This window comes from Pyrus communis, chromosome 3 (assembly GCF_041283825.1).
Source record: "Pyrus communis isolate YQ-2024b chromosome 3, ASM4128382v1, whole genome shotgun sequence".
Classification (NCBI taxonomy): domain Eukaryota; kingdom Viridiplantae; phylum Streptophyta; class Magnoliopsida; order Rosales; family Rosaceae; genus Pyrus; species Pyrus communis.
The window spans coordinates 1,463,196-1,487,473 of NC_142567.1; the positions used below are offsets into that span (position 1 = coordinate 1,463,196).

General features: G+C 39.1%; 4 protein-coding genes across 6 annotated transcripts; 2 read left to right on the plus strand and 2 right to left on the minus strand.

Moving 5' to 3' along the window:
* Positions 1–5,310: 5,310 nt before the first annotated feature.
* LOC137714804 (peroxidase 3-like) lies at positions 5,311–7,277 on the plus strand. The gene is made up of 4 exons (XM_068453939.2): positions 5,311–5,568; positions 5,829–6,020; positions 6,177–6,342; positions 6,746–7,277. Exons 1-4 carry the CDS (start codon positions 5,326–5,328, stop codon positions 7,153–7,155), a joined length of 1,011 nt encoding a protein of 336 aa, XP_068310040.2. The 5' UTR covers positions 5,311–5,325; the 3' UTR covers positions 7,156–7,277.
* Positions 7,278–10,145: 2,868 nt separating this feature from the next.
* LOC137715800 (NPL4-like protein A) lies at positions 10,146–13,207 on the plus strand. Its single transcript, XM_068455149.2, has 2 exons — positions 10,146–11,280; positions 12,808–13,207. Exons 1-2 carry the CDS (start codon positions 10,618–10,620, stop codon positions 13,060–13,062), a joined length of 918 nt encoding a protein of 305 aa, XP_068311250.2. The 5' UTR covers positions 10,146–10,617; the 3' UTR covers positions 13,063–13,207.
* A 1,228-nt stretch (positions 13,208–14,435) lies between these two features.
* Positions 14,436–16,387, minus strand: LOC137715836 (protein SLOW WALKER 1). The gene has a single exon (XM_068455186.2). It carries the CDS (start codon positions 16,285–16,287, stop codon positions 14,638–14,640), a length of 1,650 nt encoding a protein of 549 aa, XP_068311287.2. The 5' UTR covers positions 16,288–16,387; the 3' UTR covers positions 14,436–14,637.
* A 472-nt stretch (positions 16,388–16,859) lies between these two features.
* On the minus strand, positions 16,860–23,062 carry LOC137715062 (serine/threonine-protein phosphatase BSL1). 3 transcript variants are annotated; one of them, XR_015960429.1, is made up of 22 exons: positions 22,575–22,975; positions 22,418–22,478; positions 22,224–22,302; positions 21,953–22,032; positions 21,743–21,837; positions 21,516–21,615; positions 21,362–21,431; positions 21,132–21,233; positions 20,789–20,870; positions 20,517–20,687; positions 20,224–20,407; positions 19,930–20,131; positions 19,682–19,849; positions 19,299–19,537; positions 18,990–19,074; positions 18,804–18,902; positions 18,520–18,719; positions 18,213–18,441; positions 18,030–18,110; positions 17,689–17,824; positions 17,478–17,617; positions 16,860–17,357 (listed from the first exon to the last, which is right to left on the minus strand). XR_015960429.1 is itself a non-coding variant. In XM_068454284.2 (21 exons), the coding sequence occupies exons 1-21, from the start codon at positions 22,777–22,779 to the stop codon at positions 17,274–17,276; spliced, it is 2,658 nt and encodes an 885-aa protein (XP_068310385.1). In that variant the 5' UTR covers positions 22,780–23,062; the 3' UTR covers positions 16,860–17,273. The 3 variants fall into 3 exon arrangements, 1 of the variants encoding a protein (XP_068310385.1); XR_015960428.1 differs by having other exon boundaries at positions 18,030–18,441; XM_068454284.2 differs by lacking the exon at positions 18,030–18,110 and having other exon boundaries at positions 18,366–18,441; positions 22,575–23,062.
* Positions 23,063–24,278: the final 1,216 nt, after the last annotated feature.

The following is a 24,278-nucleotide window of genomic DNA, read 5'->3' on the forward strand; positions in this document are numbered from 1 at the left end:
AAAACAATTCGAATTTGTGGTTGATCGGACCGTTGAGAAAGTGGCGGGCCCGCAAGTAACGACAGATTTGATTTGTCCAAAGTGGAGGGGCTTTTTAGGCCATTCGCGTGAAGAAAATGGATTGAGCGTTTTGTTTTTTCTTCTACTTTCCCAATTATATTATATTAATTATTACCTTTCCAAAAAAATGTTTGGAATTTATTTGTGTAGAACACTTGGGACCCATTGAAGGCAAAGTGGAGGGGCTTTTTAGGCCATTCGCGTGAAGAAAATGGATTGAGCTTTTTGTTTTTTCTTCTGCTTTCTCAATTATATTATATTAATTATTACCTTTCCAAAAAAAATGTTTGGAATTTATTTGTGTAGAACACTTGGGACCCATTGAAGGTCATGGTTTCTTGAACATTTGATTTGAGAGCTAAAATTTTAATAATCCTGGGCTAAAATTTTAGGCCAGAAGGGTTGAAGTAGAAAAGTTGTTTCTAAGCTAAAAGCTAAATTTTCCGGACTAAAAAATGTGGCTTTTAGCCCAAGGGTTAGAGATGTTCTTAGGAAGTTATAAGGAAAAAAATAGAATTAAAAAAAAAATTAAAATTGTAAAAAAAAATAAAATTCAAATATAACGGCTAGTTAACGTCAGCAACTAGCCGTTGCATTCAAACTTTGCCCCACCCCAGGGTTGGCTGGCTAGCTGGGTTGGGCAGTCGGTTGGTCCTTTAGTTCTTTTTTGTTTTGTGGGGCTTACGAGCCCTTTGTCCCAACCTTCAGTTGGAGACGATTTTCAGGCTATTTTTAACCCTCAGATTCTCTGAACCGTTGGATAAGAGATGACCTAAATCTCAGTCGCATGTGAGAGTGTGAGGGTAGCTTTAAATTACTTTGAAGAGACGGTGAGAGGGTTTTTGAAGTTCCAACTTGTTTTCAGAGTTCAAAGGGCCACTCGTTTCAATTTTTCACTTCATCTGCAGCGTTTGGTGCCTTTGACCTCCTAATTGATAGTAATAACATTGGTGCCGCTAGCTTTTGGTTTTTGTGGAAGCACCAATCTTGACTGAATTAATTGAAGTCAATGGTTAACAACTTGATATCACTTATTTACATCACAATTACAATGAAGCATTGAGAATAGGATAAAACAGCCTTTAAATGTGTGTTTTGTATTTTCTGGTTGGCCGGAAAACTCTCCAATGAAGAGATGTAAATTGTACATCTTGGCTGAAAAATGTAAATAAAAACTTAAATATACAATATACTTTTGTTTTAGGGAATTGTTATTGGCACTCCAAAAATCTCATTCTACACTTCAAACTTTCTATATTTGGAAAGAAAAATACACTTGTGAAGAGTGTAGAATGAGATTTTTGAAGAGCCAATAACACTTCCGTTGTTTTATATCTATCAGTGATGGGTCCCGTCATCAAAAGAGAGAAAATTAAATAAGATCTTAAATTTATATTTCTCTCATTAGAGTAGAACTCTCATCTACGTCTCCTGAAAGTGTAAAATATAATGTAAATACCGTTTTTGCATTTCTCTATTGAAGCTACTTGAGTATCCGACCCAAAAAAAAGGAGATAATAGGATAAATTAGCAATACCCTCTACTTTTAGATTTGTTATATCGATTTTCAATTTGGTTTTGAATAGGCAAAAATATTCTATAGTTGGATAAAAGTAATTGATCGTAGGATCTCAAATAAAATGGAAAAGACATTTTATCATACGTCAATGTATAGTATAAATTATTTTTCAAGTGGTTTAAATTTAGAATTTGGATCTCATTTGGATTCAAATTGTAGGGATTCTAAGAATCCTTATATCTTAACCATTCATTGTGCATCATGCAATCAGAACTCATTTGACTTTTTTTATTTAAAATTAAACATAAATAGTATCTGACGAAAACTGACTACATGATATACGATGAACGGTTAGGATATCCCCACAAAGTGGATCCAGAGAGGATCCTCTTCCTTAAATTTACTCATTAATTTAAACAATACTTCATAATGTTTTAGAAATTATCCAACTAAATAGTCGCTAATTTTTTATTTTTTATTTTTTAAAAATGAGATAATTAGTGTCAAGCTACGATTATCTATCATTTCGGGGGCCAAGAAGATTCACAAAAACATTTCAACATCTCCCTAACCACAAATTTGATTTCCACACCAACAACGAGTTCCAAACCCAAAATCTTCAATTTTTAATTTAAAAAAAACCTTGTAATCCACTTTTTAGTATTTACCATGGACCATCAGCGTCTAGTTCGTTTAGCCGCTAAATTGAGGTGAACGATACTTCGATAGTAATTATGACCAAAGGTTGAAGTCAAAATGTCATTTAACAGAAAAAATCATGGGGTTGGACTTGGGAAAGAAAACAATTCGAATTTGTGGTTGATCGGACCGTTGAGAAAGTGGCGGGCCCGCAAGTAACGACAGATTTGATTTGTCCAAAGTGGAGGGGCTTTTTAGGCCATTCGCGTGAAGAAAATGGATTGAGCGTTTTGTTTTTTCTTCTACTTTCCCAATTATATTATATTAATTATTACCTTTCCAAAAAAATGTTTGGAATTTATTTGTGTAGAACACTTGGGACCCATTGAAGGCAAAGTGGAGGGGCTTTTTAGGCCATTCGCGTGAAGAAAATGGATTGAGCTTTTTGTTTTTTCTTCTGCTTTCTCAATTATATTATATTAATTATTACCTTTCCAAAAAAAATGTTTGGAATTTATTTGTGTAGAACACTTGGGACCCATTGAAGGTCATGGTTTCTTGAACATTTGATTTGAGAGCTCCATTGTTGTAATTTTAGTTTATTTAATAATGCTTAGAGACTATAAGTTAAAATGGTTGCGACAACATAAATTTTTCAACGTGCTGAGAATAAAGTTTAATATATTAAATGTAAAAATACGATTGGTTAAATTTTTTTTCCAGCTTCCATTCAATTGCATTATTACATTTTGTGTGCTCGACTTCCGACACACTGAAAAATCTCGCATGACAATTATATTTTCTACATAAAAGTTTTCTTTTTGGTGTTCTTCTACTTTTTAGTTTGGAAATTTTAAAATTTTTTGAAATTTGAATTGAAAAATAAAACACTTTGAAAACAGGAAATAATTTCACAAACTCATTGGCATTTTCCACTTTTGCACACCTATGTTCATGTATGTACGTTCATTCACTTGATTTATTCAATTAGGTCTAGAAATAAAGAGGGATGCGTAAGAGGAGACAATTATAAAGGGAAATCATTTCCCTTCCAAAAATTCATTAGCCCTTTAACTTTTCTTAGGGTAAACGGAAATTTCATTACCAAAAAAGGTACATTGTATATCAAGTAACTTGTAAAAGAGTAGCCTCGTCAAAGCTTTACTCAAGGAAAACCACATGAACAAAATCTGGGTAAAAAAAAAAGAGTACCACACATGTCAAAATAACAATCAACAAAACAACATTGATCGAAAGTCTCACAGTCATAAATCCATAAACTATAATGATCCAATATTAGTTCTTAAGGAGAGTTCACAAAAACAAAAGTATAAGCTCTATTTCACGTAGGTTATTCTCTAATTGATCAAGTTGTGCCACAGTTCATGACAGGCAATGTCATTGACCACCACCGTCTATAGCTAATAGAATAGTAGTCAAAGAAATCTCAAAACATCGTGTCTGAACAGTAGACTAATTCAAAAATATATATACTTCTTCTAAGCATGGTATTAGCAATCTTCCACATTTTGGTTCCAAATTATTGGTGAGATATTCATGGGGAATAATATTTCTTAATCATGTTTTGGAGAATTGTCAACTATTCACGATTCATTCTTTTTGTCCACAATGTATAAGTCAACTATCCTTTTTCCATTGCTAATAGAGTTAACCTTCTAATCCTTCAAATTAATCATGTTTCCGCTAAATCATGCATGTTTTTCGTCTTATGAAATATTATGCAGATAATTTAAAAATAAAAAGCAAAGAAAACAATAGTTTTCGGCACAAAATACAAGGGATACCACATTCGAGTACTATTCTTCCAGCTGGTTTCTTGCAGATGATGACCGACCAGATTAAACTAGTGTGTGTGTGTATAGAACACGCGACTTTCACGGCTTTAAAACCGCGTAGTCATTAATTATCCTAGGTTAAGCTTGCATTAGAGCTTAAAAAGTCAAGCTCAACAAGCTTAGATGGATGAACTTCAAGAAGAGAGGAAAGTTGACCATAATACTTACGACTAAGAGCAATAGCTACCACATTAGCACGATCAGGATGATACTCAATTGTATAGTTGTACTCATTGATTAGCTCTAGGGGTGCAACCCGGACGGGTTGAGCTGGTTAGAAGATAAATCCAATCCTAACCCAACTTTTACAATTCAGGCTCAGATTTGAGTTCGGTTTTATTCGGGTTCATTTGGGCTCGGGTTTAATTGGGTTGGGTTTGGGTTTCCTAACTTTTTTCAAGTTTTATCTTGTAACTAAAAAAAAATTAAACTAAGTAGCATCAAAGCTAGCGTACCCTAATTTCATAAATCAATCTACTATAAAGCTTTAGGATTTAGAGACTACAAATATGGGTTGACTAATCAAAGTGTCTTATTCCCTAAAAGTTTAAGTAACTATAAAAGGGTAATTTATTTATAAAAAAAAAAAATAGAAAGGGTGTTGGTATTTGGACTTGGCACACTTAGGATGTAGTATGAGCATTAATTGATATGGGTTATAATCTGGTTAGATTGGATTTGGTTAGTCTGGTTAGGTTGGGGATGGACGGGCAAATGATCAACCCAACGCAACCCAATCAATGAACGGGTTGAAATTGGGTTGGGTTTGGGCAGATTATAACTAAAAAAACCCCGCTTGTTCGGGTTTAAAGTTGAGTTGGACATGGACGGTTTCGGATTGGCCCAACCCAAGTTGCACCCCTAATTAGCTCCATCCATCTCCGTTGTCTCATATTAAGATCTTTCAAATAGATACTTCAAGCTCTTGTGATCAGTAAAGAAACTGAGTTTAGCCTTTGTGTTTTGTATTTTGGAAGAACTCAATCCTCATTATTTTTATGTGAGAAGGGAAGTAAACACGTATTAGCATTTCCTTACTAAGCCAAAATGCAGCTAATTAACTTGATTAAACACATAACTAATAATGCAGATTCAGAACGAATAAAAATATGCTAATTATTGAGTCAACCACATATTTTTTTAGAATAAGTGTAGTTGTTTTTTTAAATGACATCAAATATTTAGTTAAATGTATCTCACTTGGTGTTAGACACAAAGTCGCCTATAAAAGGAACAGTATGGTTTTGTACAATGCATTATCGATTGGAAACCTTAGAAGTTTACGAGATGAAGGTTAATATTCTCTTACTCATCTGTGTAGTTTCCGGCATTCTCGTGGCCTGCGAAGGAGGCCAGCTGAGGAAGCGTTTCTACGAAAAGACCTGTCCTTCGGCCGAGAATATTGTCAGAGATATCACCTGGAACCATGTCTCTAGTAATCCCAGATTGCCTGCAAAGCTATTGAGAATGCATTTCCACGACTGTTTTGTCAGGGTAAGCTATTCATATATGCATGCTTGTATGTGATGAGCTATCCTTAAAAGTGTACTTAGAGCAGTAATATCGTTTGTAAGAAAATAACTGTACTGTACATGTTCATGACCTCATATATATGCACGCATGTATGCTTGCTTAGATACATGCAGCCACCACCCAAAATGTTTCTGAACTGGAACTTATAATTTGAAATGAGTAACAATTTTATGCCGCGAGTCGTCTAACTTGCTTGACCAAATGCATGGAATCTCCTGCAGGGTTGTGATGGCTCAATTTTGTTAAATTCAACAGCAAACAATACGGCAGAGAAGGCAGCAGTTCCAAACTTAACCTTGTCAGGTTTCGATGTCATCGACGATATCAAAGAAATTCTAGAGCAGAAGTGTCCAGGAGTAGTCTCTTGTGCTGACATCTTGGCTTTGGCTGCTAGGGACTCCGTTTCGTTCCAAGTAATTTACTAATTAGATATGGGACTAATTTCTTTTACATCATAAAATATTTTTAATAATAAGATTGCGCTCCAGCTGACCTCACTTAGTGGGATAAAACTTTGTTGTTATATTAAGATTGCGCTCATGTATGCGTGGTATGTATAACTTTTGCAGTACAATAAAACGATGTGGGAAGTGCTCACAGGGAGAAGAGACGGCACAATTTCTCGAGTTAGGGAGGCCTTGATTAACATTCCGGCACCTATCTTCAATTTCACCCAACTCAAACAGAGTTTTGCCAGCAAGAATCTTACCGTGCATGACCTTGTGGTTTTATCAGGTACATTTACTAGCAAATTAATGAGGTATTCTCCGTGCAGGACGTCACGCTCACGTCTTACACGTTGAGAAAACTTTACTTCTACTAAATATTCTTCAACTTTGATTCCATTTACATATATTGTTCGTTTAAAGTTTCGATTTTAGGCGTTTAGTATTGATCAGATTTTGGGCTTTAAACCTATCATCCAAGTAACCAATCCGAGAATAGAAATTAGAAACCTAAATACTAAGCTCGACAAGGTGATTTTAGACCCACAAACAGCCAACCATGTCAATAAATGAGATCAAAGTTGAAGAAAAATAGAAGCGAGGTTAAAAACACGGCGTCCTGCACAGATCACGACTGCAAATTCCTAATTAAGGGGATACATAACTGACCAATCTTACATACAATTACGTAGGTGGACACACAATTGGAGTAGGCGGCTGCCCAACCTTCAGCAACAGGCTCTACAACTTCACCGGAAAGGGTGATCAGGACCCTTCTTTGGATGCAACCTATGCTGAATTCCTGAAGACCAAATGCCGAAGCCTCAACGACACTACAACATTCGTGGAAATGGATCCCGGGAGCGCTCGAAACTTTGACAGCAGCTACTACACCGTCGTCAAGCAGCACAAGGGTCTCTTCCAATCTGATGTAGCCCTTTTAACAAACAAGGGTGCCAGCAATATCGTCACAGAATTGGAGGACCGTAACAAGTTCTTCACGGAGTTTGCACAGTCAATGAAAAGGATGGGAGCCGTTGAGGTCCTTACAGGCACGTCCGGCCAGATCAGGAAGAAATGTTGGGCTGTGAATTCCAGTTAATCAAATTATCGGTTGTAGCCATGAATAATGTACGTAGCCTGTGGGCTTTTTACCAATCACTCATTGTTTCTCAAGCAATGTACTCCGTTACCTTTGTATTAATGTTTTCAACTTGTGATTAATCTTTGAACAACTCATAAACCAGATTAAGAATCGACAGACATTCATCCTACGTAAAGTGATCTCGTAGGGTTACCAAGTTCGCTGACACGCCTAAAATTAGGCTAATGACGATGAGAAAAGACATTACACTTGATCTTCGCCAAAGGCACGAAAAAATTTAAAAACATGTCCTTCACCACGAAGAACTTGATAAGGAAGTTGTAGGAAACGACATGTAGTTCACCATGCGAGCTCTCTCAGTCTCCGCTTTGGCTGAAAGCTTCATCATATATTGCTTGAATGGAGATGCTGGGAAACTGAGATTTTGTGATTTGTGAGGACGAAAATCGAAAAGGTTATTTTGGGAACTCGATGGAAAGTGACCGTGATGGATTATCTGAGTATCTGAGAGTGAGAGTGGGTTGTTGGGGAAAAACTTAGAGTACACAACTCTAGCACAAGTGTTGGAGAGACAACACAAGTAAACAAATTACTTGTATTACACAAACAAAATATTACAACACTCTCAAAGGACACTCTTAAGAACAATGACACTCACTCACTTTCTAGAGACAAACTCTAGAGCACTCACACTCTTACAAGACTACTTACAAGGCTTCCCACTCTCTTACTTAGCTCTTCTTAATCGATTGGTTGCTTGTTGTTTTGTTGATACAAATGGTGTGGATGCCTTCTCCTTTTATAGGCATGGATGGAACCTTGGAGAAGCATGGACACACCATGCTAGAGATATCTAGATAATTCCACTAACTTCCTAAGCTAGAATTATCTACACTAATCTTGCATGTTGGTGGAAACCTCACCATTCTTCTAGACTCTTCCACCAACTTAAGAAACAACATTCTAGTCATTTCTACAAAGTACTACTTTAACTTGGATAATCTAGCTGACCAACCTTAGTGAATGTTCTAGAATTCTTTATTCTAGATTTGTGTAGGTCCTTTAATGAGATGGGGTTGATTTCTTTAACATGGGTGGGTTGTGATTTGCAGAATAAGAAGAAGAATGAGGAAGAAGACGAGGCAAAAGTAAAATATTCTCTTGTTTGGGCCCCAATTGGAAAATATTTTCCAGGTATCACAAACTACTTTGGGGCCAATATGAGAATAAGGAAAAATAGATAGTGTCTTATTAGTTATTATTATTCCCGCTTAGTTTTGTTTATCGTTGCTTCAAAGTTTACGAGGTTTCGAGTTCAATTTCCTCTATTAATATTTCGAGTCTTATTTCTTTTATTTCAATATTGTATATATAAAAAATGATTTGACGTTTTTATTTTTGCTCACACGTGTAGTAACTAAATAGGCGAGGGAGTGTGGTTGAAAAAGACTTTGCTTCAATTCAAATGCACCCAAGATTGAAGATTATTAACGGGTTTATGGGTGTCCCAAGTCCAAACCTGCTCTAAAAAATAATTATAACGTAATTTTTGTTCTTTCTATATTATGTAGAAGATTTTCTTGTCATAGAAGCAATACTCTACTTGTTACATTTGGAGCAAGATGAGTTAGACATCCGCCGGTGAAAAATGCACTCAGCTAGGGCTCGAAGGGAACACAATTAGTGTTGGAAATTATAAAGTATTTTAGAGATTTAACTTAATTAGAGATTTGATTTAATTACGGATTTGATATAAAATGTTTTTTGCAAGAAGCACCAGCTATGTGATTCTTTCAGAAAACATCAGTTATGTATTTCTTCCAAAAAACACTTTAAGTATTTTTGGAACCCAAAATCATTTTCTCTAAAAACGCTTTCAGTTATTTCAAAAGCACTTTCAAACAAGTCCTAAAACTCTTTAGCTATCTACACACGTTCTCTTTGAATATATATATATATATATATATATATATATTTTAGAATTTGATAAACAATAAAATGTTTAAAGTTTGTTAAAATAACAAGTGTTTTTAAAGATGTTAAGTTTAACTAGATCACTGAAATAAGTTTTTCAACACAAATGCAATAAGGTAATTTAACAAAAATTTGAAGAGACTCTTGGAGACGCTTTTCTTGAAATTCTCAGATAGTTTGATAATCATTCATTTAGACTATCTCCAATTGGGCTGGCCAAAATATGGCTCTTTTTAACACAAAACCCATCTCTAATGGAGGGCTGGGCCAAAAAAATTTGGGAACCACATGAAAAAATCCAGCCATATAGCTAGACCAAAAAGCTGAGCCTAGCTGTCAATAACCCACATATTAGCTGACGTTAGCTAGTCGTTGGATTTGAAATTTATATGCTTTTAAGATGAAATTTAAAAATAAAATAAAAAACTAAAAATTATAATTTTTTTTTCCTATAAATATCTTAAGTCATTTCTACACCATTTCTCACATCATTTTCACCCTTCCATACTATCTTACCTCATTTTATTTTCAGTTCTTCACATTCCACCTATCCGAAAAAATAATCTTTTTTTTTTTAAGAAAAAAAAAACATAGCATTCCAAAAAAATTATGAAGATTACATAAATATAAGAAATATAGTTTAATTCAATTAACCAATAAAGTTTAAGAACAAACTTAAAAATAATAAATTATTGAGGAGCTAAAAAATAGCCTCCTTCGGTTAGAAATAATATATAAATATGGCCAGGCATTATCAATTAAAAAATAATTTTTTACAAGACTATAATCTGAATTAGGGTTAAACATAGCCCTTCCAGATGACCACATCTAGTTATTATTGGGTGCAACCCAAAGTCCAAATCCACTCGGGAAAAAGCGTAAGCACGATTACGCGGGGGCCCAAAACAAAAGGAGCAATAGCCCAATTACGCGGGCACTCTTCTGCTTCTTCTCCGCTTCTCTGACAGTCTCCCACTTCCACAACTCTTTCCCCTTCCCCAAGTATCTGTAAAATTCCCCACCTTTTCTCTCCCTTTCCCAAATCCCACGCTCTCCAGGAATCCGTTTCCGATTCCAATCCCCACCGTCCTGCCACCGCCTCCTCAACCAACCCCCATATAAAAACCTCAAAACTTCACAACCCATCCGCCGCCGAATCGCAAAGATGATGCTCCGAGTTCGCAGCAGAGACGGGCTCGAAAGAGTCACGGTGGAGAACCCACAGAGCACCACCGTCTCCGAACTCAAATCCTTGATACAAACCCAGCTCCGAATCCCTTTCCAGAACCAGACCATCTCCACCAATCAGAATCTCCTTTTGGCCAAAACCCAGGAAGAAATCGCTCGATTCATGGATATGGCGAATCCCAATGCGTCTCTGACGGCGCTGAATCTCGCACATGGGTCGATTGTTACTTGGCTTACGACGGCGAGCGCACCGTCGCCGGGCCGGCTTTCCACCCGGCGGGCTCTTTCGGTAGGAAGATGACTATGGATGATTTGATCGCCAAGCAGATGAAGGTCACGCGCCAGGAGAACCCGCACTGTGAACTGGTGTCGTTCGATCGGGATTGCGCTAATGCGTTCCAGCATTATGTGAATGATACACTGGCTTTCGCGGCTAAGCGGGGAGGATTTATGTACGGGACGGTGTCGGAGGAGGGGAAGGTGGAGGTGGATTTCATCTACGAGCCTCCGCAGCAGGGGACGGAGGAGAATTTGGTGTTTTACAGAGACTCGGAGGAGGAAAAGGCGGTGGAGGCTATAGCAATGGGGTTGGGGATGAGACGGGTTGGGTATATCTTCACCCAATCAGTGAGCCAGGACAAAAAGGATTATACTTTGTCGCATAGGGAGGTGCTTCAGGCGGCGGAGTTCCATGGAGAGAGCGGCTTGAAGGAGTGGGTGACCGCCATGGTTAAGTTGGAGGTGAATGAGGATGGTGGTGCTGATGTGCATTTCGAAGCTTTTCAGATGAGTGATATCTGTATTAGATTGTTTAAGGAAGGGTGGTTCGAGACCGAGATTGGAGAGGGTGATGATCCCAAATTGTCCAAGATGAAGAAGGATGTTGTCCTTGGAGTGAAGGATACTAAGGAGGTGGACAATGATTTTTTCTTGGTGGTAGTAAAAATCTTCGATCACCAGGTGCGCTACGATTCAATTGTTTTGTCTTAGTTTACTTGAACAATTTGAATTGCAATATTTGTTTAGATTGTTGTTTATCTTGCTGATTATTGTTACTTTTCGGTTTCCCTCTAACAATCACGTCCCAGTCTATAGTTGAAGCATGTCTATAACCTGGTGTGGCATTGAACTATGTAGAACATTGTATTTTTTGTGAAATAGGCAATGAAATCTTTTGTATAGGTATTATCAAAGTCAGGGAAAGAATGTGAAAACGTGGTAGGAAATTATAAAATCGGGGCCAAAATCATGTTATAATTAAGGCAAATGTGTAGCCCGATTGCTTGTTTATTCTAGTTGTATTGAACTGCTAACTTTGGTTTTGAATTGTCTGTGATGTTTAAGACTGGATGTGGAGGAAATATTGTTGCCGTTGTACTGGAAATTCCACTTTCCTAGTTAATGTTGTGCTTTTTGATGTTGATAAGGTTCTGGGGTGTATGGGTATATATTATGGGGCTAGACAAGCATTAGTTCTGCTGAACCAATTTTTATTTCCAAGAATTAGATTCCCATACTTACCTCTGACACTGAAGCTATGCCAGTTTACCGGTTAGTTGAGGGTGTAGTGTTCGTTCCTAATGCTTGCAGTTTGAGTGTTTGCAATTTCGAGCAGTGTAATGTTTTTCTTGTTTAATTTATTCATTCTTTTTTATATAAGCATTTGTCATTTCTCAGCTCGAATCGGGTTGATTTCAGTAGTTTGCTTTGGTTTTGGGTTGCCTGCAAGGACCTGGGGTTTTGTGACTTTCTAGCTTGTCACTAGGATCATAAGATTTGGTTGAATTTGTAAAGCATTATTGGATGTATTATATGTGTACGCAACATTTCCATTACCAGAGATGAGCTCTTTCGCACCTCCCGAACTTTTGCAGTTCTTAATGTTATGTTTCTTTCCAGAACCTGTGTTTTGTTTGGGGTAAATGTGCTATAGAGTACATATCTTGAGTGAACGTTCTCTTCTCCAAAAACTCTTGGCTGTCTTTTGGATCTCAACCGTTTAGTGCCGTACTTTTGCCATGTGATCAAATTTTCTCTTGAAGTTGTTTCAACTACCTCTTTGGTAGACAAGGAACTAGAACAAAAAAATGTTTTGATTCAGCAAGTGGGTGATAGCACTGATGACCTATTCTCAGTGTAATGATTAGTGGAAACACATTTCGGGAGGGGAAGAAAAACTAAGATAAAATAAATTACGGACAAATGAGCACTCTAATAATTTGTGAAAGTAATCTCGAAAAGGGTTATAGTAGTGACCCTATAGGTTGAAGGTATCAAAATGACAGGAGTGTAGGGATGCATGAGTTATAATCATTATATGGGAAGCATTTGCTGTATACGACGTTTACTGTTGTTGTACGGTCACTTTGCTGCATAGGTTAACCTACTTACTGCGTTCTGCATTATAATAAAATCATCTGTTTACTTGTGTTTCTTGCTGTGAAGAAGACATCCGTTGTTCTGACATGAACTTGTGTTACAATGCAGGGACCACTTTCATCATCTTTTCCTATTGAGAATCGTAACACCCCAGTGACGTTGAAGGCTCTGAAAACTCATCTGGATCGTGCTAAGAATCTTCCACTTGTGAAGAGAATTTCGGATTTCCATTTGCTGCTCTTACTCGCCAGGTTTCTAGACGTTGCTAATGATGTTCCTGCTTTGGCAGTGTGTGTCCATAAGCAATCACCCATACCAGAAGGCTACCAGTTACTGATCGAGACTATGGCCAATACTTGTTAGTGCTGCTTTGCATGCTCTTTCGGAAACTGATACCTCCTATGATCTCAAATGATTGTGGCTAACCAGTGATCCTTTGTGGTGGTTAGCTCCCACGCAATGCCATGAACCACCCGAAAAGGTTACTTAGCACCTGAGTAGTTTAAGTTTTAACGCGTCTTTTCTCGGGCAGTTCAAGTTATGCAGTAAAAGTTTCTGGTCTGGATATTTATGCTTGCCAGAACTAGGCTTGAGTCGTTGTCGATGTATTATAATTTTACGATATATAAACTGATCTTCCAAACCATGGTGCTAGTTGCTTATCGGTTGTCGATCACTTGACGTGCATATTGGTTGTCGGAGTTGAGCACCGATGAGAGTCGTGCAGCTTTTGTGAGTGAGGCAAAAACACGTTGTGCGCCCTCTCTGTCTATAGCATTGTTTTCGTTTCACGAGTCGCAAGGAATGTAGTTTAGAATCACGTTTGCCAAAATTCGCGACCACAACGAAGTCAAATAAAGTCAACATTATTAACTTGGTGAACGCAGAGTTTAACCTAAGTGATCCATAGCTCAAAGAAGTGGTGAAAATATTCCTAAATAAAAGGTACTTTTTTGTTTGAAAAATAGGACATGCTGGTGACGAAACCTCGGCCAGTCCACCTTTGTGAGGGATGGGAAATCTCAGAAAGGCATTTTGGCATTTTCTAGCCACTGTCGTGCAGCTCACTAGTGTTAAGAATCGAATCCACACCCGACCGTGTGAAATACAAGTTTGAAATTTGCTTAACATGTGATGTTTAGTTTGAAATTTGCTTAACATGTGAGGTTTAGTTGCATAATTTCAAATAAAAATTGATGGTGATATATTCACACTAAAATTGCAATAGAGGCGACAACTTATCAAAGAAATATCTCTGAGTAATCTTTTTATACATTTTTAAGGAAAGGGATCCGGAAAGAGACCCTCTCCGGATCCCTTCCTGCTAATCCACCAAGTTCGGAAATCCGTACAATTGAAATTTTATCCAACAGCTACAAACAGAAACCTACTTTAAAAATTATGCTAAATTCGATTTGGACATAGGATTGGGCATATTTTGGTTCAGTTTGCTTCACACCAAAACTGAAAACCGAACCGTATAAACTATTTTGGTTCGGTCTGAGGGGTTCTATTCGGTTTGTGCTCCAACTCCCATCTCACTTGAAACGTAAGTCTATACTCCAACTGCACTACACAAATCCATCAACAAACTCAGAGAAACGCCAACAAGTGGACGACGGCGCCGTAGGTGTGAATGAAGACTACATGAGCACAAGGGGAGGCGAAAGAGGTTGAGATCGCGGTGGAGATGGCGGGAGGTTGAGACCGAAGGGGAAGAAAAAAGTTCGGAATACTTGACATGAACCAAACATTTTCTATCACGAAAATCTGAGATTGCTTAAATCATAGAAAGAACATGGGAAAAACAACATACAGTAGATTATAAAGAAACAAAATTGCAGATACTGTCTTTGCCATGACAAGTGACCTCAAGCGCAAACACATCGGAAAAACCTAGCTGCCTCGTAAAATCGAAGAACAAAACAACCGAAACTTTCATCTTCTTCCAGTAATTCTCAACAAAGGAGAAATTATACCCTGCATCTCTTGCAACGATTGTTGTATCCTAATTTCCTCCTCAACCGACCGTTTAAGGTTTCGAATATGGCCCTTCAACGCATCGGAAGCTTTAATGTCCTCAGTCCTCATCTCAAGAACCTTCTCTGTCAACCCCATCAACAACCTCGAGTAACTCGGCACGGTCAAGTGCTTCTGCAAGAACTTCAGCAGCAATTCCAGCTCCTCTGAATCCAAATTCAACACACACTTCAGCAGTTTATTCCTCGCCACCAACTCCTCCATCACCGCCACGACATTCTCCGGATTCTTGCTGCGCAAGACAGACACCAGAGCATCCTTGTGCCTAAACTTCTTCAATAGCTTGTCGTGCTCGGCCAATTTCACTTTCTTTGGCCTCATTACCACATAGTCCCGCTCGGACGGCTTCTCCCCTTGTCCTCTATGGAAATACCGAAAATTCGAAGGCCTTAAAACTTGAATCCGTGGTTCCTCCATCACAGGTCCCAAACCCCCAGCATCCCCTAAGGCCTTCAACCTCTTCTCCCTCTTCTCGTACTTCGAAAGCGGCCTATCTAGCTCCTCATCAGCACCACCGCCGGCATCTTCCTTGTACTTCCTCCTCCCAGCATAGATCATCCCATTCGAAGTTCCAATCACCCTCGTCATACAATCGGGCGAAAACCCTACGGACATAAGAGGTGCAGGGAACCGCATTGAGTGAGTGACCTTCATTTTCGCGTAATCAAACACCTTCATGTAACCATCCAATGCCACACTCAAAATCCTATACTGCTGCGCCTCCTCTCCGCTATCCTTCCCAATTTTCGCGACACAAATCGAAGTTACCGTCTTGTTGTGGCTCTCCATTGAATATACCATTTTCCCACCTGCCATCAAATCCCAAATCTTCACAGAATCGCCGCCAGCCGTCGCAATCAACCCACCTGATGGCAAGAAAATCACGTCCTCCACCGGCTTTCCGTGATTCACCTCCATCACCGACCCCGAATCTCTAACCCTCACATCCCAAAGCTTCACTGTGTGATCATAAGACCCAGTTACGAACATATCCGTACTGACCGGCGAGCAATCGCCGCACCTCACGTAGTCCTTGTGGCCGAGCAAGTCGCAAATCGGGGTCTCCCCGGCGACATCCCAGTACTTGACAATCGCGTCGTCGCCGCCAGAGACCAAGTGGAGCTTGTCCGCAGCTGGGAATTTGACGAATCGAGCTGGGCGCGTGTGGGATTTAAGTTTCCGAAGCGGGTTTCGGGTTTTGACATCGAATACCTGGACGAGGCCGGAGAGGTCGGCGGCGGCGACGAGGAGGCCATCGCAGCGGAAAGAGGCAGAAGAAACGACGTCGCGGAAGGCGGAGATGGTGGCGGTGGGGGAGAATTGTTTGAGGGGGTTGTAGAGGGTGAGGGAGGCGGAGTGGGCGGCGGCGAAAGAGTGTGGCACGGTGGGGGAGAAGGTGAGGGAGGAGATGGAGGAGATGAGGTCAGGGATTTGCTTTGTTTTGAAGGAGGACCAGTATTTGGATTCGGAGGTTTGTTTGGGGGTTCGGGGCTTAGGCTTGTGCTTGGGTTTCACGGGGAAGGTCTTGGAGATTTGGTGTTCCGCCATTGATGGTGTTAGGGTTTTGGTGCTCTTGGGGGTCGGTCAGGGTTTTGGTTTTGATGGTGTTAGGGTTTTGGCTTTTGATGGGAGATCGCTAGACGACGCCGTTCTATAATTTAACTCTTATTACTAAATTTTTAATCAGAGAATTATTTTCTGGAACTTAAAACGCATTGTCGTACACGGATATTTTTTTTGAGATGTGCTATCCACACATCTTTTTTTGCTTTTCACACTTGATAATTTTTACCCCTTGATATTTTTTAATTCAATCGATCTGAATGCCGTAAATTAAAAGGGTATATATGAAATAAAAATGACTGTTATGGATAGCAAATCCCTCTTTTTTTTCTAAATGAAAAGTTAGAATTCATTGAACTTAAAGCAAATTACATCACTTAACGGTTTAGATGAAAAATGAAAAGTTAGATGAAAAATGAGTTCCTGCAAGAAGCAAATAACTGATGCTTCTTCCAAAATGCACTTCAAGTGCTTCTGGCAATCGACCCGCTCGCAGTATCGCTTGTATCAAGAGAACAATTATACAATTGTAAATCTAAGGTTGTTCTGAAACATGATTTTCCAAAAGAGAATAAACACTTTAAAATGAATCAAATGTACGATATTATTTACGTTACATATATCACAGTGAAACTAAATTAACCAATTTCCCTTCCCTATAAGTTCTCTCTATTTAGCTTCAAAAACTTGGAAACACTTTTACATCTCTTCCACAAACTACGTTGTTGTACATATGTTACAAAATCAATCAACGAGGAACGAATAATTCGGTCCCGAAACATCTAAATTTCTAGCATTCTCAAATTGTGTACACTAGACAAGGCTTAAACTTCTGCAACTTCGAAATGGGAACACGACGGCGCGCTGTGTTGAGCGAGGCAATCCAGAATGTGGGAATTGGAAAAGGATCATACCTCTAGAGAAATGTGGATTGTCACATTCACTAGTTGTAAAATACAGAAATCTGTCAGCTATATATATGCAAGTGAGTTTCGATCAAGATCAGGCTGTGGTCGGCCACGAGTAGGTGTTGGTGGTCTTTGAATGTTGAGCTCCTGCAGGACAACAGAAACATACGAGTATGAGAGAGGCGACGGGTGACAGATTTTATGATACACGAAATAATAATTCATTAAAGGCACATACACATTTAACGACACTATAGATGTGCTTACCTGCATCCATGTGTCGTCTATGACCCGTTCAGGAGATGTCTCCGGTGACTGAAGAGGAGGTGGCAAAGGATGGATTAATTTCGGAACCACAACCAAACCTCTGCCAACAACCAGTATAGCACCAGCATTGTTTGCTGTCCCTGCATGAAAAGGCCATATGAGACAGCAAGCACCACAACACGGGAAAGAAACTTACAAAGATTTTGCTTACCGCAATAGTTGGTTGCAGAGAAAAGAGTGATCAACTGTCCCTGGGCAAATCTTTCAAATCCATCCATGACGCATTCATGAGCTCGTATAATGAGTTGTAATTTGTTTCTCTTACAGAATTCCGTGACACGATCAGGCTGCAAGTAGCAAGAATATATTAGTATGGTGGTACAAGTATGTACGTCTTAAGACTTAAAATTATGTACATGAAAGGGGTGACCATACCAAAGGGTTGTCCCCAATAACAAGATTTTAAAGGAGTTCGACACACTGTCGGTATTCCAAAAGAAAATTGATACTGATGTAATGTCACTACAGTATTGGTGATTAGGTATAACGAACCTGCTCTCATATCATCAAATGTCCGGTTTGTTTGATGTTAAAGAATGTGGTTTCAATCGATTGCCTATACCGTTGCTTGGACTACAGTTCTCAAGGTGTCAGGCTTTTTCAGTAAATCACAAACAGCTATATCTTTACTATTGTATGTGAATTGTCAAAATTGCTATAAACTTAAAATCATACCAGTGGCTCCTACATTTTGTTTTTGATAAGTGGCCCCCACCTAAACCCTAACAGATACTTCGGTGCACTATCAATGCCAGAAGGGGGAAAACAAAGCAATATGAAGAGTAATGCAAGAGTAAAAATAGGGAAAAATAACCCAAAACTGCATACCCCAAAGGTGACAAGACCAGGCCCTCTGGCATTCGGTCTCAAGCCCTCTACACTATCGTTTTCTGTGGGATCAGACCTGTGTACATAGATGTCAATAAGATCATGAGCGATTAATTTAACAGCAAACGGACAGATGAATTGAGCAAGAGTGTACCACAAAAGATCCATTAAAACTATAGACCCAGCATCCATTGTAATGGGTCTTTCAAGCTTCTCTATCTGTTCTAAAGAATTGATGGATCTCCCAATGCCTCCATGCATACAGATAATTTTCTTTTCAATTAGAGCAGCAAGTGGGAGATAGTTGAAAAGTTGATTGAACCGAGTCCATGCCCATATTCCATCATTCTCGCCCTACATGCACATAAATCACTATAACTTTTAATATTTTGAAATCCATAGAAGACTGCATCATGTCCGTATAATTAAAACCCGTACCATTCTCTCAATGCATTCAATACGAAAACCAAAGAGTGCATTTATATCAGCAGCTTCATGGTTTCCACGTATTAAGTGAACATTGTCAGGATACTCAATCTGCAAAAACAATCAGGGCATATGGTCAAATATAAAAGTGGGGACTACAAAAATATATAAATTAGGTTACTTAAAAGCAGCACTTGCCTTCAGTGCAAGGAGCAAAGTTATGGTCTCCAAGCTGTGCTGTCCTCGATCGACATAATCCCCCAAAAACAAGTAGTCGATATACCTGTAACAATAACTAGCCTAGCTGAAAAGTCTGTTTTATTTTTTGATTCATAGTTTATATAGCTGTAACATTTAGAAAAATTATTAAACAAAGAATTGGGAGTGAATTCTTTCATATTCGACTTTATTTCTTCAGTAAAACTCTGAGTCACAGTTCTGGTGCAAAACGAGTTCTATCTACAAGTACATTGACAGATATAGCATGAGCAAAAATATTCAACTTACGTTATGTCTCCGGCAGCAGATGGAAATCCATATTCATCAAATAAGCGCATTAAATCACCAAACTGTCCATGAAGATCGCCAAATACTTTAACAGGGGCTTTCAGCTGAAGAACTGTTTGCTCCTGCATAAAGATCTGCTCAGCAGCATAACAAAGTTCTCCCACTTCATAAGAATCCATGAAAAACTTCCTATTGACAGGGGCTTTCCAGTTTCGAGGCCTCAACAATGTAGATATAACCTGCAAGGAAACAAATAACCAGAAAAAAACCTGTCAATTAACAAATAACAAAAAAATCCTTCAAGTAAAAATATGTATGGAGAGAGAGAGAGAGAGAGAGAGAGAGAGAGAGAGAGGGTGACTCAAATGTTAATTGACACTTGCCTTTTTATGTAGCCCTTGTGGAGACTTCTGCCTGGTGAACTTTTTGTTGGGATGTGATAAGTCATTATTCATTGGAATCATTCGTCTGCTTTCATTTTCAAATTGGTCCAAAGACAACTGTCTTACCATCCCACCCAAGTTACCTACAGCCTCTTTGGCAACGACAACCTACAACAACAGCAAATTATAATTTATGCCGCTCGAAGAAGAAAAATTCCCTCAATTAAGTTTTGATGCAAAGGGCATACAGCTCTGTGATGAAGGCGAACATCAGCCTCAGTGTCACTACCATCCAACAATGTTTCTGCAACTTGCGAGTTATCATCTGAAACAGATGTTTCTTCAGCAGGAGTAGCAGATGTTGACTGCACAGCTTGCCAAACAGCATTAGCTGCCTCAGCTTCGGCAGCAGAAGCCTCCCGAAGTTTCTCCATTGAACTTTTGTCCATGCTGCCAAAAATAATGATGTATGGCACAAATTATGAGCACGTGACTCAGTCAAAGTACTTGGTAGAGAGGGAAAAGACAAAACAGAATAATACCTCGAGCGACTTGACGAGGGACTCTCAGGTTCACCATCAGATGATGTTCCAAAAGTACTTGTGTTGGCATGAAACATTCTGGGACTTGATACAGTTGGGGATCTCTCAGAAGTTAAAACAGGCGAATTACCTTCAGACTGAAATAATGAATTTTCTGCAACCAGGAAGTCACCTAACAGGATGTCTGTACAAGAAGATAAACAAAAGACCTTAAACATGATAGAACCACAGAAGGCTGCATCCATTATTCAATTACATTATTCATATTTTCATTTGGGTTCTAAAGTCTTTACCTCCCTTAAGGCCACCATAAATGTATATACGAACACCAAGAGATGCAGCTGCGTGGCGGCAACGACGCATGAGCTCCAAAGGAGGATCATAGTCATTCTGTCCCTTTCCTGTGCGTGAGGAGGTCACAAGCCCATTTCTGTCTAACCAAACTCCAGCAGCAGTGTCCAATACTATCAAATAAGGAGAAAGGAACATAGAAACAAAAGATATTAAGAAAACTTAATGAACTTACATAATTATGTGGTAACAAAATTCGCAACCAAAAAATCACCTGCAACAGCTGCTTCGCCTTCTATACAACGACCTCCCCTAAGAGTACCTCCTGTAACATGTAATCTTGCCCCAACAAAAACCTGATAGCAGAATAGTCAGTTAGGTGCTAAAATAAGGTTCAAACTCAAAAGGGTAAAGGTAACTCAGAAGATAGGCAGCTAGGTGTGTAGAAAATGCAAAATGCATTAGTACCACAAACATTATATGATTTCTTCTATCAAAATATGTTCAGTAACCTAAGTGCTTCACTTCAAAGAAAAAAGTAAAAAAAAACATATAAAATAATCGTGCAACACACAAATGGGTAACTCTGCATTCCTAGTTTATATATCATCACTTACCGCCGCATGTTGATACCTTGGTGAAGGTGATACTCCTGGTGCAAGGGTCCACTCCCACTGACCATTTCTATGCATAAGCAGTCCATAAGCGTCTGCTAGTGGCTGTGGGAGCATAGATATGAGCAAAGCAAACAAAATCAGATAACTCGTTTAGCTCAAGTGGCCTCCAGTATAAATTGACAGAGGCAATATACAAGAATGATAGAGGCGTAGGCTCAGATTTCACATACCGCTCCAGAAATATCTCTACCACCACAAAGCAAAAACATACCATCTGAGCGGGCACTGGCTGTTGCATACCTGCAAAATAAGGTTGGTTCATAAAAACAAAGTTCACCACCACTTCCATAACTTTTCACTTATTGAAATATGAATACTACTCACATTCTAGCAGAAGGCCTATCACCTTCTGGGCTCAGCCTAGCCCATACATAAGGTTTCTGAGCAGTATCCAGAACCCAGGCATCAGAAAGTACTCTTTTTCCTTTAAAAAATATTAGGTAAAGATGGTAAACGTCAATGCTTCAAAAAGTAACTGCATTTGACAACAGTGAAGTGCATGGAATCTATGGATGGATAGCGAACACATAGGGTTTAGAGAATACACACACCATCGTTTCCACTGACGGTAACAAGATATCTTTGAGCAACTAAGTCCATTACATGGCCGTAGCGAGGCCCAGGACCTTGTCCTTGTACAACCACTCTACGGACAGACAACAAAAACAAAAAAAAAAAACAGATCATTTGTACCGTATCTTTGAAGATTAATCAGTAAACTCTCCAGTAGGATAAGCTCAGTTAAGGTCAGTTATGCTCACCTGTGCCATTTAAACTTATCGTTGGTCAAGTCCAGCACGTATAGATCATCTGTGGAATGCCCAGCAGGACCTATACCACCCTAAACATAGAGATTAACACATATCAACTTTAACACTTATTCAACCCAGTAAGAAGTTAATTCATGAACTTTGAAACTATCATAAACCCAGTAAAAGATAACCTCTAAACTTATACTCCATCTCCAAAACCCAATAAACACAAAAGCCTCTAAATTTCGAATCATTCATCGAAATGTATTACTCAATTCACCTGAAATACAACCATAGTGCCCACCGCAGCCGCCGCGTGAGCTGCCCTCGGAGACGGTGGCTCACCTGCAGGCCTCATTCTGCAAAATTTGAACCACCCCCAAAGCAGAAGAACGATCAGTAAGAATCCAATTCAATTCCAACAAGTTTTTCAAAATACAGAAACCAAAAATTGATAAAGCAATTAGAAAATACCTAGTCCATTTCCTGGTGAGAACATCATACGAATGCACAGAATTGGTCACCCCAGCTAACCCTACATTCACAATCAAATCAAATTCCAAAGAAAACCAAAATCGAGATTCGAATTGAAACAGTAGTACAAATATCGAGGCGGGACAGAGGTGGTAACTGATGCCAGGGGCGGAGGAGGCGGCGCCGCCTTCAATGGCGGTGGCACCGCCGAAGAGGATGAGACGGGGGCCATGGGTCTTAGTGGCGGCAACGGCGGTGAGGGTGTGAGCGCAGCGGGGACCAGGGCCGTCGTCGTCGCAATCCCAATAGGTCTCGAGAGTACGATAGGTCGGAGCCGGGTACAGCCATGGCTTCGAACCCATCAAAACCCAAACACGGAAGCAGGAGCACCACCACCACCACCACCACCAGAGCCGTTTGATTTGATCTCCTGATTCCCTCTCTCTACTCTCTCTCTCTCTCTCTCTACTTTTTTTTCTCTCTCTACTTTCTACGCGGTGACAATGATGAAGCCTTGATCGCTGAGATTGCCGTGCTTCTCTGTGGGGCCCGATCTTCGGCTGCGGGCACTTCAATTTTCTTTTTCTTTTTTTTTTTAATTTATTTTAAATTATTTATTTGATGGAAATTGAATTGAATAATCGTGGAGGTCCGTAGGGGTTTCGGACTTTGGGTCTTCTAGACTGCGCAATAAGTCAACCGCTCCGTTTTTCCGTAGAGAGAATCTCAAAAGTCAAAACTATACAATTTGTGTTTGGAGTTGAGTACCAGTAGATTACACACTAGAAAATATCCCGCCCGTGGGGGTAATCATTACACGTATTTTAATATGATTTGACGGTAGTATTGATATTGGCAATTATTATTAGCACTTTAAAAATCTCATTCTACACTCGTTACAAGTAAATTTTCCTTTTTAATTATAGAAAGTTTGAAATGTCAAATAAGATTTTTAGAGTACTAATAATAATTCCCTTAATATTTTTCATTTTTCGAAAACTCCCAGTACCAAGCACAAAAGCATCCAGACCATGGGAAAAGAATCCTCTACAGAACTTCTTTGTGGGGGATCCAGATGATCAAACAATCATGTTCATTCATAGTACGGTCATAAATAATTTAAAATTGAAAATTGAATATAAATAGTACCTAATGAAAACTATCCGCACGATATACAATAAACGGATATGATTGATTGATACCCCGGATTCCTACAAAGAGGATCCACAAATGATCCTTTTCCCAAACCATGGGGAGTGTTGGGTGCTCTGATGTGTCGAATATGGGTTTATATCATATAAGCGTATTTAACTACTACACTTCACAAAATTCAAAAACTTGAACCGTTCGAATCTCTTTTCCACTCTTTTGAAGAGTCTGAATCTCTCGGCCCGCAAACTCTAAACACAAAAATTCAGAATAAATCTTATTCGTTCTAGAATGGCCTAAAGGTGTCAGTCTTTTGAATATCCGCCCATTTATTTCTCTAATTTCAGCGAGGCTTTCTTTTTCTTGTTTACTTGTCCATATTTTTCCACAAAATGTAACCACGTAAAGACTCTGCCGATGGCGTTCTTGTTCATATCCAAAGATTCATGTTCCATGCCTGCAACAAGTAGCTCTCACTATCTAAAAATTCCCTGCACAACATTTTTCACCTCGGACAACGCCGGTCAGTCAACGCCACCGGTCAGGTTGCACAGACCGGGGTGCCTTCGAAGTTTTCTAGACCAATTTCATCATTAAACATCAATTCAACAAATTCTACAGCTGATGCGATATGTACCAGAAACAAGACGATAATATATTCCCGACGAGGAAGAAATTTAACGGAATGAATTGAGATCAGGGGCATGGATTC

What these genes read in the sequence shown, in the direction of transcription:
- LOC137714804 (XM_068453939.2), top strand. Translation starts at nt 5,326, where the DNA reads ATGCATTATCGATTGGAAACCTTAGAAGTTTACGAGATGAAGGTTAAT. An exon ending in GGGACTCCGTTTCGTTCCAA is followed by an intron (nt 6,021 to 6,176) that starts GTAATTTACTAA and finishes TAACTTTTGCAG; the next exon opens with TACAATAAAACGATGTGGGA. An exon ending in TGACCTTGTGGTTTTATCAG is followed by an intron (nt 6,343 to 6,745) that starts GTACATTTACTA and finishes ACAATTACGTAG; the next exon opens with GTGGACACACAATTGGAGTA.
- LOC137715800 (XM_068455149.2), top strand. Translation starts at nt 10,618, where the DNA reads ATGACTATGGATGATTTGATCGCCAAGCAGATGAAGGTCACGCGCCAG. An exon ending in TAAAAATCTTCGATCACCAG is followed by an intron (nt 11,281 to 12,807) that starts GTGCGCTACGAT and finishes GTTACAATGCAG; the next exon opens with GGACCACTTTCATCATCTTT.
- LOC137715836 (XM_068455186.2), bottom strand. Translation starts at nt 16,287, where the DNA reads ATGGCGGAACACCAAATCTCCAAGACCTTCCCCGTGAAACCCAAGCAC.
- LOC137715062 (XM_068454284.2), bottom strand. Translation starts at nt 22,779, where the DNA reads ATGGGTTCGAAGCCATGGCTGTACCCGGCTCCGACCTATCGTACTCTC. An exon ending in CAAGGTATCAACATGCGGCG is followed by an intron (nt 20,871 to 21,131) that starts GTAAGTGATGAT and finishes TTCTGCTATCAG; the next exon opens with GTTTTTGTTGGGGCAAGATT. An exon ending in CACAAGGGCTACATAAAAAG is followed by an intron (nt 19,538 to 19,681) that starts GCAAGTGTCAAT and finishes GTTTCCTTGCAG; the next exon opens with GTTATATCTACATTGTTGAG.